Source organism: Tenebrio molitor, chromosome 3 (assembly GCF_963966145.1).
Source record: "Tenebrio molitor chromosome 3, icTenMoli1.1, whole genome shotgun sequence".
Classification (NCBI taxonomy): domain Eukaryota; kingdom Metazoa; phylum Arthropoda; class Insecta; order Coleoptera; family Tenebrionidae; genus Tenebrio; species Tenebrio molitor.
In genome coordinates this window covers 19,216,076-19,232,311 of record NC_091048.1, presented here as the reverse complement: position 1 = coordinate 19,232,311, position 16,236 = coordinate 19,216,076, and the positions used below count along the sequence as shown (strand labels likewise).

The 16,236-nt window shown below is 39.9% G+C and overlaps 1 protein-coding gene across 3 annotated transcripts; it reads left to right on the top strand.

Moving 5' to 3' along the window:
• Positions 1-137: 137 nt before the first annotated feature.
• Positions 138-16,227, top strand: Vps13D (vacuolar protein sorting 13D). Of its 3 annotated transcripts, XM_069043219.1 has the most exons (43): positions 138-291; positions 524-675; positions 728-918; positions 976-1,161; positions 1,216-1,464; positions 1,642-1,815; positions 1,865-2,505; positions 2,561-2,857; positions 2,933-3,113; positions 3,162-3,351; positions 3,407-4,148; positions 4,210-4,493; positions 4,546-4,839; positions 4,895-5,276; positions 5,355-5,564; positions 5,614-5,850; positions 5,907-6,096; positions 6,147-6,938; positions 6,992-7,151; positions 7,205-7,457; positions 7,509-7,680; positions 7,730-7,907; positions 7,960-8,172; positions 8,222-8,376; positions 8,429-8,995; positions 9,047-9,350; positions 9,401-9,570; positions 9,698-9,918; positions 9,966-10,488; positions 10,540-10,696; positions 10,746-11,152; positions 11,203-11,601; positions 11,934-12,158; positions 12,212-12,741; positions 12,794-13,179; positions 13,243-13,272; positions 13,548-13,999; positions 14,058-14,201; positions 14,254-14,646; positions 14,698-15,185; positions 15,236-15,355; positions 15,427-15,570; positions 15,632-16,227. In XM_069043219.1, exons 2-43 carry the CDS (start codon positions 579-581, stop codon positions 15,882-15,884), a joined length of 12,381 nt encoding a protein of 4,126 aa, XP_068899320.1. In that variant the 5' UTR covers positions 138-291; positions 524-578; the 3' UTR covers positions 15,885-16,227. The 3 variants fall into 3 exon arrangements, with proteins under 3 accessions (XP_068899320.1, XP_068899318.1, XP_068899321.1); XM_069043217.1 differs by having other exon boundaries at positions 147-675; XM_069043220.1 differs by lacking the exon at positions 13,243-13,272 and having other exon boundaries at positions 148-675.
• Positions 16,228-16,236: the final 9 nt, after the last annotated feature.

Below are 16,236 nucleotides of genomic sequence, written 5' to 3'. Positions count from 1 at the left end.
ATACAAAAAACTGAAATAACCGCTTAACAAATCAGTTTAAATCCTCCGAGTTTTTATCTTACATGTACGATTATTACGATCGCTGATAATTTTAAGAGTTTAATTTATTCAACAATTTGTCGGTCATTAGTTCCCACGGTTGGCGCCGCTGCGAGCTGTCAATTTGATCCCGGCCCGGAATAACCGTCAAGGTCATGATTGTCAAATTGTCAAAAGTTTCTATTTTGAAAATACGTGAAATTTTTATCAAAAACGATAATAAAACCCCCAAAATTAGTCATCAAATACAAGGTATTCGATAATTAAAATCCCGCATCCCATTGTGTCGCAACTGACAGCATCGCAAGATGACACAATTTACATAACAAATTCACGTGAGGGTTTGTTGTGTAAATAATAAAATTTTCATGATTCGCCTAATCAGTAGACTATTTTGTAATTGTGTTAATGTGATTAATGTTGATAAAAATTCTTGCGTAGACGTTTGAGTGCTGACTGTAGTAAAAATAACGGTTTGTCATAGGTTAAAGTACTGTTATGTGTTTTAATTTGGTACGATCTTTGAACACCTACCAAAAATGTTGGAAGGTCTCGCAGCATGGGTATTAAATAATTACCTAGGAAAATACGTCGAGAATTTAAACACAGACCAACTCAGCATCGCGTTATTATCTGGTAATTAACAGTTTTTTAACTAATTGCATAATTAGTATGAAAAATTTTCCAGGTAAAGTAGAGCTCGAGAACTTACCATTAAAAAAAGATGCACTGCGACATTTGGGTCTACCTATTGAAATCAAAGCGGGATTTATTGGAAAAGTCAAACTGCAAATACCAGTCAGACAAATAAGATCGGCGCCATGGGTAATAGCAATTGAGCAATTATATTTAGTAGCAAGCCCTTTACCAGTTGATGAGGTAATTGTTTATATATCAGTGAAGCTTTTTTATATTTGGAAACAACTATTTATGTAGTGGGATGCTGAATCAGAGGAGTTGTCAGCACAAGAACTGAAACTAAGTGCTTTAGATATTATCGAAGCTAGATGGCGTTTAGAAACAGAATCAAGAGACTCGAGTTCCACCTATTATGCTTCTAGCTATTCATCGTGGCTTAATTTTGGGGCAGGTTTAGTGTCAGATATAATAGAAAATTTACAGGTTTGTCCAGAGCATATGTATTTGAAATATTTTATAGAAGTTGTCATTTTTTAGTTGAAAATTCAAGATGTCCACATTCGATATGAAGATAGTGTTAGCATTTCAAATAAATCTGTTGCTTTCGGTGTTACTATGGAATCACTGTCGGCACAAAGCTGTGATGCTAATTGGGCACCAGGCTTTTCACATTGGGCTAAGGGATCAGAGTCTTTTAAAATATTAGAAATGCAAAAATTTGCCATATACTGGATAGATGTAGAACCAAATCACTTACTCTCACGACTTAGTTTAGGGGATTTAGCTGTAAGTAAGATTTTCAAACCTTTTTTTGTCGTTATTATCAACATTACAAAAATCTTGTTATACAGAAGGTTGTACCGTTAAACAGAAAATAGCATTAATTACAACCACATGAATTAATTAAATTGTGCAATACTCCCAAGAATAATTTTTTTAAATATAACAAATTTTCATTGTTAGATTGCCATGTCTCCAAATCAAACGACCAAGCAAATCCGCCACTATATTTTGGCACCAGTGAGTGCAATGGCTCATGTAAAGAGAAACAGAAGTGAGCAGCCTCTTAGATCTAGTGATACTCCACGACTAGTCTGTGATTTGATACTGGATGAAGTTCCACTAATCCTAGTAGATGTAATAGAACAATTTGTAACAAATTCAAAAATTATCCGTAAACTTTTAGTGGCAATATGATCAAATAGTGAAATGCGTTAAAGGTTTAGATAATATAGACCGTCTCAGGAGCCATCGTCGTTACAAGCCAGCTTGTACAGTTAAAGAAGATCCTAGAGCTTGGTGGTTTTACGCCATCAGCTGTCTTTATCCGGGCGGACAGCCGGCAATTTGTCGCCCGAGACCCACTCTAGAGTCGTGCCTGTTAAGAGCGAACCAGAACGTGAAATACGTTCAAATGTACATGAAGATCTTGGCAACTCCCAGTGTTGTTTTAACAGCTGAAGAAAAGAAACTCAAAGATGAGGTCGAGTGGGCCCGGGAATTTGAAGATTTAAAAGTATTGCGTGAAATCGCGATGAGATCTGTTCCCATTCCTGATAGAAACGGCACAAGCGGCAATTCCGCCGGAAGAAGCATGCTGGTGAGGTGGTTTCCACAATGGATGGGTTGGTACTCATCCCCGTCGACTGAATCAACACAAACCTCGCCAGAAACGACACAGTTAGAAGGAGAAATCTTGCAAGTTCTTAGCGACTCCGCCGAAAATAATACGATTTTAAAAAGGGATGCCGTGTTTGGTCATTTTAATTTTTGTTTGAAACGGGGATGTCTAACTCTGTGCGCGTCACGTGAAGATACAGGAGAAAGGTGGTTTTGTTTTAATTTATATTTGATTTAAATTTATTAAATATGATATTTGTAGTTCTCCCATGTTGGAATTAGAATTTAAAAATTTGTCTCTCAACATACTGAGTAGACCTAGAACGTCTTCACACTTAATCGAACTGTCTCTCGGTGCTATATATTTAAAAGACAAAATAACGTTAAATACAATGTTTCCGGTTTTGATGGGACCACCAGGTTTTGAAAGGACTACTTTCGGGAGGTCACAGGGTCCTAGTCCCAGAGCTAGTATAGCCAGTAGATTGGAGGAAGGAAACGAACATTTATTTTATTTGGGGTACGAGAAGAAACCTAAAAATACGGGCTGTGACTATAGGTTAGTACTATAAATCTGTAACGATTTAATTTTTGTTCGGAGGAGTTTAATTAAATATTAATAAAAACGTTGCAGGTTGTGTGTACGGTCAAAGTGTTTGGATGTAGTGTATCAGCCCAACGCTGTCCGTTGGTTAACCGAATTTCTGTGCTTGCCTCACCAACGAGACATTACCCAATCGAGAATTGAAGCAATGAAATCACGAACTAAGAAAGAATTAATCAAAAACTGGGAACAAATACTAGATGGACGAGATGTGGGTGTGTTTGTAGTGATTTTAATCAACTGATTGAGTGAGTTTCAGGTGGCTAGAACTACTTGGGAATTAGAATTAGACATATCCGCCCCACAAATTATTTTCGTGGAACAATTTACAGATAATAATTCTGCGATGGCTGTGATCGATTTTGGAAGACTTCAATTGAGCAATCATCCTGCACGGACAGAAGTCGTTGCCAAACCAGATTTTATCAATAAAGAAAGCGAAGATGACGGTAAAAATAAAATAAAAAAACCAATTGTGTAGAACTTGATGGAATTTTTTTCTAGAAACGTTCCTCACTCCTTGCTCAACACCGCCACAAAGCGAAGCTAGCGACTCTGAAGAACACACTTTAGAATTTTTGCCAAACTTAGAGCAAGACATGAAAGGCTCGTTCACAGAACGATCGTTGCACCATCGCCTGTATGACCGATATTGCGTCGAACTAACCGATTTACAAATTCTCATCGGAAAAGTCAAAGACAACTGGCGTTACGCGCACAACAAAGGTTCCTCGACCTTGCACGTTTTAGATCGTTTTAGCATTTCACTCCAAATAGAAAAGCGAATGATTCACACGTCGGATCCTTTGTACCCCAGTTTAATTATTAACACGAATTTGCCAAAATTAATCGCTCACTTAAACGAAAGTAAAATCGCAGCTGCTCGTACTTTGACCCAGATTATCACTATCACCGGTCTTCCCTCGCCGTTCAAATCTCCAGAAAATCCTGTTGAAATCGTACCAGACACCGGACAAAGCGACGACGATTCGTTTAGTCAAGACACCAGTGTCGAGATGTCGAGGTTGCTGATGGTGCAATTCACCGTGGACCAGTTATCGTTGGAAGTACAAAGCAGAGGGCGCTGTGTGGCTGAGCTTCAAGTTGCGGGAGTCAGAGTAGCCTTTACTAAGAGACCACGTGACATTACTGTTACTTTGACGGTGCACAGTTTGTTGTTGGTGGATGCACTACAGACCTTTGGCCCTGATTTTGAACTGTTAATAGCCAGTCATAAACATGTTGGGTGTGTTGGAGTTATTTCGTTGCATAAGTCTTGGAAACAAATACAATTGATTTAATTTTAGAATGGATTCCATGTCTGGCAGCTTGAGAGATAGTGAACCAACGTCTCCCACATCTCCAGCGAGTCCAGATCCCACAACGGGTAGGACTGGTGCCACTTCACCAATAGCTCTGAAGCAAGCTTTAAATAGTTTGGCAACCTCTTCTCCACCAAATTTTAGTGGTGTTCCAAGAGCACCAATAATTGTCGATACAGAGGCTTTAATATCGATTGAAGTACTCATAATGACAGGGCCTGAACCTGTACATATTGCTAACATACAGTTTAACAACCTTGACATAATTGGTAAGGTTTACCTGTTGACTGGAGGCGTCGAAATAACAATTTGTTCATTTAGCAAACCAGGAAACGTTAGTAGAGCTGATAGGCTTCACTCAGCGAGTATTTCCAAAATCTCAGAAACAAGCAAATGTAAATTTGTCATCGATTGTGTCTTCGAGTGTGCGAGACACCACCGGTTCATCTGAATCGCTTTTGGAAGAACCGTCGAAGTTGGGTTCGACAGAGCTCACTTTCGACTTTCACCGGTTGAACGTGCTACTTTTAAGAGGAGTAGTCAGAGATGGTGTGCTTTACGGTAAAAAAATTTGTACGGCCACAATGAGCGATGCTAAAATACAAGCGACAGTAGGTAAAGTCACTCGACGCTTGTAGTCTTAACGAGTCGTTAATTCATTTTACTACAGGCGGTACCGTCGAAGTTGAAGGTTCGTTGGGTGGACTGCAAGTTCTGGACTTGACGCCTGAGGGCCAAATGCATCAAAGAATCATCAGTGTCGGACGGAACCCGCTGTTGGAGACAATGCATCCGCTTTACACGATGTCGACACCGCACGACGACGACCGCACTGCTTTCAGCTTCAAAGTTGTGAGGAGTTTGGAAGTGACCAACGATAAAGACGCGGCCGACGTTACGATACGGATGGCGTCGTTGTGGTACACACATTCACCACAGTTTGTGATGGAGTTGCAGTCGTGTGCGTCGGAATTCAAGCAATATTTGTCAAATCTGGCACGGTCGATTCGAACTGCTGCGACGGATATGGCGTTGGGGCTGGTTCATGCAAGGTAAGAATGTTGGATTCACATTTACTTTCTCTTGTTCAGAATTTATTGTATAAATAACTTTACAAATGACTTGTGTAGGGCCGAAGCCTTGGCTCAGTCGCTGTACATGAATGCTCGCTTGTCGACCTCCATCTACGGAAGCGCTTTGTCGTTCTCTGAGTGTTCATCGCCTAGAAAAAGAAGGCGTAGTAGTTCGATGGATCCTTCAGGATTTTCTTCAGCTCGGGATACGATACCTCAAACTCCATACAGTCCTGCCGACGAGGATAATCTAATAATTGACTTAAGGCGAGTGGATTTATTTGTTTGTAATTTTTCTTTTAACCGATCACTTTAGACTGGACGTAGAACTAGACAGTCCCGTTGTGGTTGTGCCGCAAGCCAGTAACAGTCCGAAAGTTTTTGTAGCACATTTGGGAAAAATCAGTATTAACAATAAACATGACAGCGAGTTTGATTCGAACGGTCACGACTTCGAATATGCTGAATTTCGTGTGGAGCACTACGTCATTGAAATACGCGATATGAATTTGTTTTCGGTCGATACAAGCAACAGAAGAGTTCCTGGACCTATGCAAGTAGAGATATTTCACATTAGAGGCGCCAATTAAAGTTTTGTTTGTATTTTAGGATAACCAAACCTGAGATTTTGTACAGTTGCAAATCTTCAGCAAAACCTATTGTCCACGATACAGTCTTGCAGTTAAAAATACAAAGGGAAATTAACAAGAATCTAGTAACAACGCACAGTAGCGAATCAAATCTTTTATTTGACGATGATGATGCTATCAACAGTCATTCTTTCAACGAACATGTTTACGTAATATTCTATTTGTTCTAAATGCCGTGTATTTATTCTCTTTCTTGCAGATAAAAGGAAGTGTCGTGAATGACTTAAAAGTGTCGCTTACTCGCACTCAATACGAACAACTTTTAGACACTATACAGTGGCTGACTTCGCCACTGGTTAAGGTAGATGTGCAAGGTGTTTCCAGAGCCAATATTAAACCTACAGGAATGTTGTCGGACATCAGCGAAGAAGATACCGGAGTCACCACTCTGAACATGGATCCCCACGTCCGTGCCAAACTCTTCCCTTCAGTTCAAACAGGACGAGTGAAAAGTGTCTCTCCTACTAGCATGTCCTTGAGAGTTCTGTTCGAGTTACCGATTTTCACTGTCGAACTGCGAGGGGACTCCCCGACCGGTGAACAGGGTCTAGTCGACCTATCTTTTAGAGATTTCATTTTTAACTACGAGAAGTGTCATCTGTACGAGACCAATATTCAAGTATCTTTAAGATCGATCTTTATGGAGGATCTTCTGCAACCTGAAAATACTAAACAAAGAGCCATGGTGGTGTCATCTTCCGGAAACAACGTTCCACAGAGCTCCGTCTGCGTTTCGCGGTCATGTCCAGATGTTTCGTATTTACCTCACTTTAATAGCCCATCTCACGGCTCACTTCCGGATCATTTAGAAACAGCGCGAGTGTTCGGGATGAGACCTGTCAAAATACAGGCGAAAGTTGACGTCGTTTGTCCTAGTACGCCGCCACCGTCACCGTCTCAGGGTAGACCAAAGCCCGAGAGGAATCTTGTATTGATCAGTACCCTTCTGGTGGATCCCGCTACACCCAATTTCAGCACCACCTACAATTCGGTCAGTTGGTGACACACCGAGATGCGCTTTCGTCACAGTTATATTTTTCACAGATACAAAGATCAACATCTGTGGATTTCAATTGTTTGGATCTAGTGATTAGTGTTGAATCGTGGGTTGTGGTCATTGACTTTTTTAGTGCTTCACCGTCGAGTTCTGCTCGGAGGACCGAAGTCAAAGTCAATGTCCAGGCTAACGAAGATACACAAAATGGTGAGTCAGGTTATTTGTCTGCTTCAGTCAAGACTAAAGAGTTGTCTACACAGTAAACAAGAAAGAAAACACGGAAACTAATATCACGGTTAGATCTTTGAGCGTGGTTTTGGTCAGGCCGGACATAGAAGTAGCAAAGGCGAACATATCAAATGTTGATATTTCTGTGAAAACAAGTGGGTTATTTAAGGAAGTACAGGGTAAGTTGGGATCGATGTCTTTGTTAGATCTGACATTACACGGACAGTTGTACCGTGAAAGATTTATAACTGCGGGAAAGCAAGCGTTGCAGTTTAAATATGTTAGGTATATTAATACGAAGAGTTAATGTATCGTATTAATTCTGGGTAATTGCAGAGATTCTGAAAATAAATCACTAAATTACGACGCTCAACTATCGCTAGAAATGTCTTCAGTTATGTACGTGCACACTAAAAGATTCGTTGCCGAAATTCAAGCTTTCTTTAACCATTTTACGCAGTTGCAAGCCGTCATGAAGAGTATTAGAGCAGCGACTACCGGACAAATGGTTCGTTCAATTGCACAATCTTGACACAATTTCATACTGCACATTACAGATACGAGACGAGCCTTTAAAATTGTCTTTAGTACTCGAAGCTGGTTCGCCCATGATTCTTTTACCGGTCAGCTCGAAATCTCCCGATTTGTTGGTCGTCGATCTTGGACAACTCGTGGTTACAAATTCGTTTAAATTATCTGGTGATCCCGATACCATCAGTGTGGTAATCAGTGACGGTAATTTTTTTATCACGTGTCCCCGAATACATAAACTGGAGAAATGTTGCAGCAAGGAAATGTTTGCTAGACGTAATGATGATAGAGTTGGACAACATGGATTTGTACGCGGGTGTCAAAGAAAACGAAATCAGTTCTTCCAAAACGGAGGGGTTCAAACTAGGATTTGGACAAGTGACTAAAAGAGGGCCGAGTTTATTAAAGGAGAAATTCCAGTTGAAACTGCAAGTTGAACGTAACTTGAGCAGTAATGTTTGTCACAACGGTAAGTAAACTTGTGGAGTGTGTTTTAGACTTATTTGATTTGTATTTAGTGGCTGACATGAGCATATATGGACAGTTGTCCACTTTAGATGGACTGTTAGATCTTTCTCAGTATCGCTTAATACGAGGGCTTCTGGCGTTCAATTTAGGTGAAGATACTGAGAGAGTCTTACCTTCCGTAAACCCACCACCTTTTAATGCAGACGTAAGTTGACGTTTTCGTAACAATTGTATCAATATTTGATTGCGTATTGTAGCCAAGTATTCGGGATGTTTGGACTCTATCCTCCCTAAAATTGGATCTGCAAAATGTAACTTTGTGTTTGCAAGCCAGCAGTAACAGCGCACCTTTGACTTGCATTAACTTTATCAAGTCGAGACTGACAGTTGAGACATTCAGTAACTTTAGTCAAGATATTGATCTAATTTCTCAAGAAATTTTGGTTATGGATACACGATTTAATGACATACCCAACGACAGTCGTCCCAACATTTTTCAAAATATTCTACAACCAATCAAATGTTCAAAACAAGACAATTTAGTGCAAGCCGAAATTCACAGCAGGAAAAGACAAGATCACTCGAAGTATACTATACTTTTAAACAACATGAGACTTATGGCGATTTTTGACTGGTGGGAAGCCGTTCAAAAATACATTTTCCAAGAAATTGAAAATAATTCTGGTAGTCCTGAACATCAAAAAATTGTCGCTAATAAGAAAAATGACGACGTACCGTATGAACTGAAACTGAATATAACTGATTCGGAAATTGTCGTTGTTGAAGATACTTCCCAATGGGATTCCAACGCGGTCATCTTGAAGGTACAATTTTGAACTGCGCCTGTATTGCGTATTGAATTCGTTTGTTTCTAGAGCACTACAGTGGTGACGTACAAACCAAAAAACACAGAAAAACCACTCTCCTGTAGTCTGAATAACTGCGAAATGTTTTCTTGCATACTAGGAATGGAGGAAGACACTGCTTTGTCGATCATAGATCCGATCACTTTAAATATGGACATAAATAAAGACAACATTTTAGAAGCGCAACTTCAGTTCTTGACAGTACGATTGTCCTATCATGACATGTGCATGTTCTTGCAAATGTTGAATTCCATTCCTAAGCAAATGTTTGCAAACAAAGAGATGGAAGCCAGTCAAAGTGTTGCCACTAAAAGTAACAATGCACAATTTTTCAAAGTAGGTGATTAACTGAATTGTTTGTAGATCAAATAGCTAGATTAACAACACTAGGATTTAAAACTGAAGATTGTTTAAAAGCGTTGGAGTTGTGCGGGCAAAATTTGGATGATGCTGCTTTATGGCTAATACAATATGGCACGCCTTTCCATAATCGCGTAAATAATACCACGCCTCTCAACATTCGAGCTATTGAAGTATGTCTCTTACAGTTAATAAGTTACTCTTAAATACTGTATTAATTTCTGCTCTTGTTTAAAAATTAATTAAACATCGAGAGCAGATCATGATGTAGCATTTGTATAACACATTTTCTTTTTCAAGGTTAAAGCAAACTGTATTTCAATCTGTATAATTGATGACTGTGGCGATTCTGATGTACCCTTGTTGGAATTGTCGTTTTCACAACTAAATTTGTACCAGTTGTTGCCAGAATTTGAAATAAATGATCCAGTGTATCCTCAGGGAACATTGGAATGTGTTTTGGCCAGCGATTATTACAACAGAGTTTTATCTGGATGGGAACCGGTCATCGAACCATGGAAGTAAGTAAAATGTTGTGTTAAATCCGTGTCACTAACGTTGCTGTTAGGTGTAAAGTGTCTTGGGAAAAGTCACTCTCCAAAGACTTGAAACGCAACCGTTTCAACATACGAGCTGAATCTGCGGCAGTCATAAACATCAATATAACATCGACTTTAGTTGAGTTGTACAAACAAGTGAAAGAGAATTGGACGAAGGATTATTATAGCGGCAATCAGAATCACAGGGAGGCAACTACAAGCGCGGGTTACCGAACACGGTCGCCTTTTGTACCATTCGCTCTGAAAAACGACACAGGCTCCCCCTTACATTTCACCACACTGATTACTGAACTAAACAAATTCAAAGCGGTAACAGATTACAGCAGCAACGATTCTTGGATTTTAGTGGCCCCAGGTGAAACAGTACCTTTCTCATTTCGAAATCGCGTAAAAATGAGACATCACGACTCGCACAAAATGAAAATGCATCAATTGGGGGTGAAAGTCGAAGGTTGGCAGCCTCTAACGCCTGTCACCGTCGATAAAGTAGGAATCTATTTTCGAATAACTCACGCACAAATACAAAATAGGGTACGACTCGATTTTTTACTGTTATTTGTTCACGTTATCAGTGAATTTTAGTCACAAGCTGAGGTTCCCTCCGCCCGTATTGTCTTCGACATATCGTTAGAAGGTTCAGCGAGGAAGTTGATAACGGTGCGTTCGGCACTTGTCATTATCAATAAATTGCCACATTCTGTTGATCTGAAGTTGGAAAGTCAGCTACCTCACGCTGCAGGTAACGAACAGTTTTATTTTTTAACTATGAATATTAATGTATTTTTTAGTGACTATGTGGGCTGCAAGTAAGACTTTTAATATCGACAGTGGAGGCCAACTGGCAGTGCCTGTTGTACACGCACACTCTTTAATAACAGCGAGACCTACTGGTTTTTCTTATAACTATATGTACTGTTCTCCTACTTTGTCCTGGATACAAATGCCCAGTTACATAGATTCGGTGTATGAAGTGCGCATATGTCACTCACACAAAGGTCACCTTTACAGATTCTGTGCTCAGTTAGTAAAGGAAGCACACTCTACTGAAAGAAACATACATTTAGGCCAGCCCGCTCACAGAATAGTGTTGCTTCCAGCAGTCAAATTATGTAATCTACTTCCTATAGACATAAACTACAAGCTGTCAGGAGAAAAAGGCTGTGTTGTAGGAGGATCAAATGCTGCAATCACAAACGTAAGTTTAGACCAAGGTGTGTGGCTTGCAATCAAGTATTGGACTTGTAGGTTGATTTGGACGAAACTGTCGAGTTAGATGTTACGTTGGAAAATTTTACGACGTCCAGTAAAGTCGTGATTCCCGCCGGTTGCAGTATAGATTTTAAATGTAGAATCAATCTCGAAGATGAACGAGGGAGAAAATTATTTTTGTTAGCGGTGGTATCGCCGAATAACGGTGCCAAACTGAAAATTACAGTATCGGTGCCTTATTGGATTATCAATAAAACTGGATTGCCGTTAGTTTTTAGACAAGCAGGAACGTCACATGAAAGCGCTGGACAATTTGAAGAACACGAAATCGCAAGAATGGTCAGTCCGCTGCTTTTCAGTTTCTCAGATCAGGAAGCAAGTCCCACTATTAATGCGCGCGTTGGTCATCATGTCATAAGGGACGGATCGCCTCAGGTGTGTTTATAAAAATATTTTTAACACGACCTGCTGTATTATATATTAATTCAAGAATTTAATTTCAAAGCAGCAAAAAACAAGCAGTTTTTTACTTCAAATTCAAAATGTCATTTGAACAAGAAAAATTCTCGGTGACAAAAACTTAAGATGTATAATATCCCCAAAAAGCGCCCGTACACTAGCGCTCTGCGGGGATCACTCAAACTACACTTTTGAACAAGCCGGTTATTATAATACAGCAAGTCGTGATTTTTAGTAATAGTAAGGGTGATAAATATCATTTTGAATTATTATTGTTTTATTAAAATAATTATATTTTGTTCTGGTAGTGGTGCTCCAACTTTCACGTACAGAAAGGCATCCAAGTGAAAAAATTGCACGTGACCATGCGGGACGGCAAACCCGACACCGTCTTCATAGTTGGTGTTGAAGTGCGTCCAGGCCGTGGCAAGTACAGATCGACCAGTATTATAACAATTTCGCCACGATATCAATTGTACAATCAAAGTTCTTACAAGCTCATTTTTACTCAGAGTTGTTTTGCTAAAAATTTAGTAAGTTTGTTTCGTGTTTGTGCGTACGTTGTATAACAAAGTTGCCATTTTAGACCGACTCGAAGTCTCAAAAGGCATGTTTGAAAGCAATGCCAAATTCTCACATTCCCTTTCATTGGCCACGACTAGACAAAGATCAGTTGTTATGCGTTTCGATACAAGACATACCCGATTGTTGTTGGTCGGGTGGACTGAAAATTGACGAAATCAATTCTTTGCACGTTAACGTAAGAGATCCGAACGCTAGAGTGTACTTTGTGAGATTAGAAGTGCTGCTGCAAGGTGCTACGTTCTTTATTATTTTCACCGATGCCGACACACTGCCGCCCCCTATTCGTGTCGATAATTTCTCAGAAGTGACCATAACTTTTGCTCAAGTTAGTTGCAAAGACCTGATGCATAGTACGGCAAGAGCACACTCCAGTGTGCCGTACGCATGGGATCAACCAACGGAACGTCAGTCTTTGACGGTAACAGTTCCTGGAGGAATCTCAGAAACGTACGACTTGAACAAATTAGGGAAAGCTGCGGGGCTCACATATGAAAATTTCATCTACATCGCTTTTACAGGCACTTTCAAAAAGTAAATCGTTCGAGTCATCATGTTTTGTTAAGTATTGAATGAAATATTTTAGTGGCGCAGATGTTATGGATCCCCTCGATGTGGAAAGTCAGGAGTTGGTTTTAGACGTCGTCAAAACCAATCAGGTTATTCTCAGTCGCAAACGACACGGTTTGCGGTCTCAGCTTTGGCGCATGACACCTGAAGGTAGACTGCAACACGAGGGCAGCAGTCCGCCATCTTATCCGCATCAACAGACCAAATCGAATAACATTTTGGTCCTCGATATAGAGAATACCGCACCGCAACCCAATACTTATTCGAGATTGGTGTTGCGCAGGGTCGATCCCCGCAGAAGGTCCACACAAACGTGGAGGTTCACCGAAGAAGGACGACTGTGTTGTGTCCATTGCAACATGTGCGTCCAGGCTCAGGACGGATTTTTCGGGTTGAGACAAGGTAAGGAAAGGTCACAACGTGAAGCGTCATCATTTTATCATTTCTCGTTACATTCTTTTGTAGGAAGTAAAAATGCGGGCAGCTGGCAACAGTGTATGTACTACCATTTTTGTTTGTTCATTTTATGTTCTCATTTCATTTGCCGGTTTTGTTTGATCGTTTGAATTCCTTTTTGCATGTTTACAAACTGACTAGCTCATTAATGAGAAACACAACAGCACGTCTTCTTCAACAACAAAAAGTAAAGAAATGAACACTTTTGGTCTTTGAATTGTGGGAAGATCATAATGCAGTTAATAAAAGTTATATTTGCACTTTGTAATTTAAAGTTGTACGCAGGTGGCTTGAAATGTTTAATATTTTTTCAGGGAACTCAGCCGTCTTGGGATTCCCTCAGCCAATATGTCACAAATTGACAGATACAGGCATACCAATAGAACAAGCCATAAGTCGCCAAAGACTCAGGCCCGGTTCAGGTTTATTATCAGTTAGCGTAACGATGGACGGCCCTACTCGAGTTTTAAGCATAAAAGACGTAAAAGAAGCGCGAATTTATGCCACTCCTGACGAACGAGAATGGAGCAGTATATCAATGCAACAAAGACCAAATCTCACAGTCGATGAAAACGACAACAAAGCAGATCAAAGAGAATTGCAAGTAACGATAAATCTGGAAGGACTCGGCATCAGTTTAGTTTGTTGTAAAACACCAGAAGAATTGCTGTACGCATTGTTTTCCAATATAGTGGGTGAAACCGTGATTACACCTGTATCAAAACAATTTTGTATTAGTGTGGGTGATGTACAGATCGATAATCAGGTACGTCGAATTATTTTTTTCTAACAACTTAATCGAAGTAATTCAATTTGCATCTTAGTTGTTTGAAACCCCAGTTCCCGTAGTTCTTTATGTAACACCCCCGAGTTCCCGAAATAACGACGAAATGAATCACAAATTGCCAGCCATTGATTTCACAGCGGAACTTCAAGAGAAACTGAACACGAACGCTGATATTTTTAAGGTAGTTTGATAAGTCGTGGTTTTGACAGTCGCGTCTAATTTTTCGTTTGCAGTATTTAATTTTACGTTTGAAGAAAATCACGATCATTCTCGAGGAAAAGTTGCTTTTGAAATTGTTCGATTTCATCGGGTATCACTCGCGCGAAGAAGAACTAATCAACAAAGACGAAAACGATTACGAAGTTCAGCGGTTACTTCTCGAAGTGTCCGCGGCGCATTCCAAACGTTACTACTTCGGAGTGATCCAATTGATTTTGGATCAGATAAGACTGAGTGTTAAAACAGCGACCAAACTGCCGCCTCACTTGCAAAAAATCAAGAGAAAACTGGGTTTGACACTGATTAAATTCGAGGATGCAGCAGTTGACTTGCAAGCCTTCGACCGCAGACACCTCTTCGAAACCAGTCAATTTTTGATCAACTCCATCATCAAACATTTCAAAGACGTAAGTTCGAGTGACAACAAATTAGAAATTTATTAGTTCGGAAACTGTTAGGAGCTGATGTGGCAAGCCGGTATAATCTTGGTTTCTGTCGACTTCTTGGGCAACCCGCTCGGTTTTGTCAACGACGTTTCCGAAGGCTTCTCCGGTCTATTGTTCGAAGGGAACGTGGGAGCGTTGGTCAAAAACGTGACTCACGGAATTTCCAACAGTGCCGTAAAAGTGACCGAATCGATTTCGGACGGTCTGGGTCGTGCAGTTCTCGACGACCACCACGAAGAAGTGCGACAAAAAATCAGACAAGTGGAAAGCGGTCGCAGCAGGGATCACATCGTCGCAGGATTCAAAGGTTTGGGTTTTGGAATTTTAGGAGGCGCCACTGGTTTATTCAAACAAGTGTACGAAGGCGCTTCTAATGATGGAATACCGGGGGTGATTTCGGGAATAGGGAAGGGACTAGTAGGAGCTGTCACTAAGCCAGTGGTAGGAGTCTTAGACTTCGCGTCGGAAACCGCTAGAGCCGTAAGAGATTCAAGCAGGAGGTAATGACTCAAATATTATGAAAACATTTCTCGATAATAATGTATTGTAGCAAGTCCATTCCCGAAAGGATCAGACTTCCGAGGTGTGTTTGTGGACCTGGCAGTCTGCTACCACGCTACAGTTCCAAACAAAGTCAGGGTCAACTTTACCTATACATTGTCAATGATAAGTAAGTACAAGCAGTCCAGCTCCACTAAGAACAGTTTCGACATTGAAAATTTCTGCTTCCATCATTTTTAGAAACTACAAAGAACAGTTAGTAGCGTATGCAATTCTTGGCAGCGCGTCTGAAGATCTGCACTGCATTGTGTCTAACTTGAAATTGCGAATTGTAGCCAGTACACATGCACCTGACCTCACTCCTGTCATCGACTGTAACTTGAGGCAAGTGTTTTTCTTCGTTTTTCCTAATTTCGTAAAAAATGTAGGAGTATTATTTTTACAGCGATTTAGAGTCTTGCGAGGTTATCGTCGAGAATGAGGGTACCGAACCCAGATATTACATAGAAATCGTGATGCACGTAGCTGGAACAAGCGCAGCTTTAGTTAATCCTGATCCAGTGAAGAAACCTCGCGTTCGTTGTAAGTCAGCTGATTTAGCCAAGTCGGTGTCACAACAAATAAATTATGCTAAACGATTATACTTTGAGCGACTTTATACATTGAACAGTGACAATATTATCAATTTAGAAGACTGAATATTATCCATTCTTATGTTTATTAGTATTACACTTGTTGGTCCTTTTTATTTTTTAGTATTTCTTTGTTTATAGTTTATTTCCGAAGCGTTATAGTGTCTATGTTTGTTCCATTTATTTAAAGTGCCTTTATAAATATGCTTTTGTTGTAAAGACATGTAAATAGGCTGTCAATACGCATTTTGTTTTTAATTTTTGTTAATTTTTATCAGGGGATTGTTTCGTTTTTGTTTTCTTTTGTAGCTATTAGCAATAATTTTTTAATATCAAATCAAATGTTGTAAATAATGTCACTATAATTTTTTACCAAAGATTATATTAAACCAATTGGTGTTGCTATAAACTTTTATTC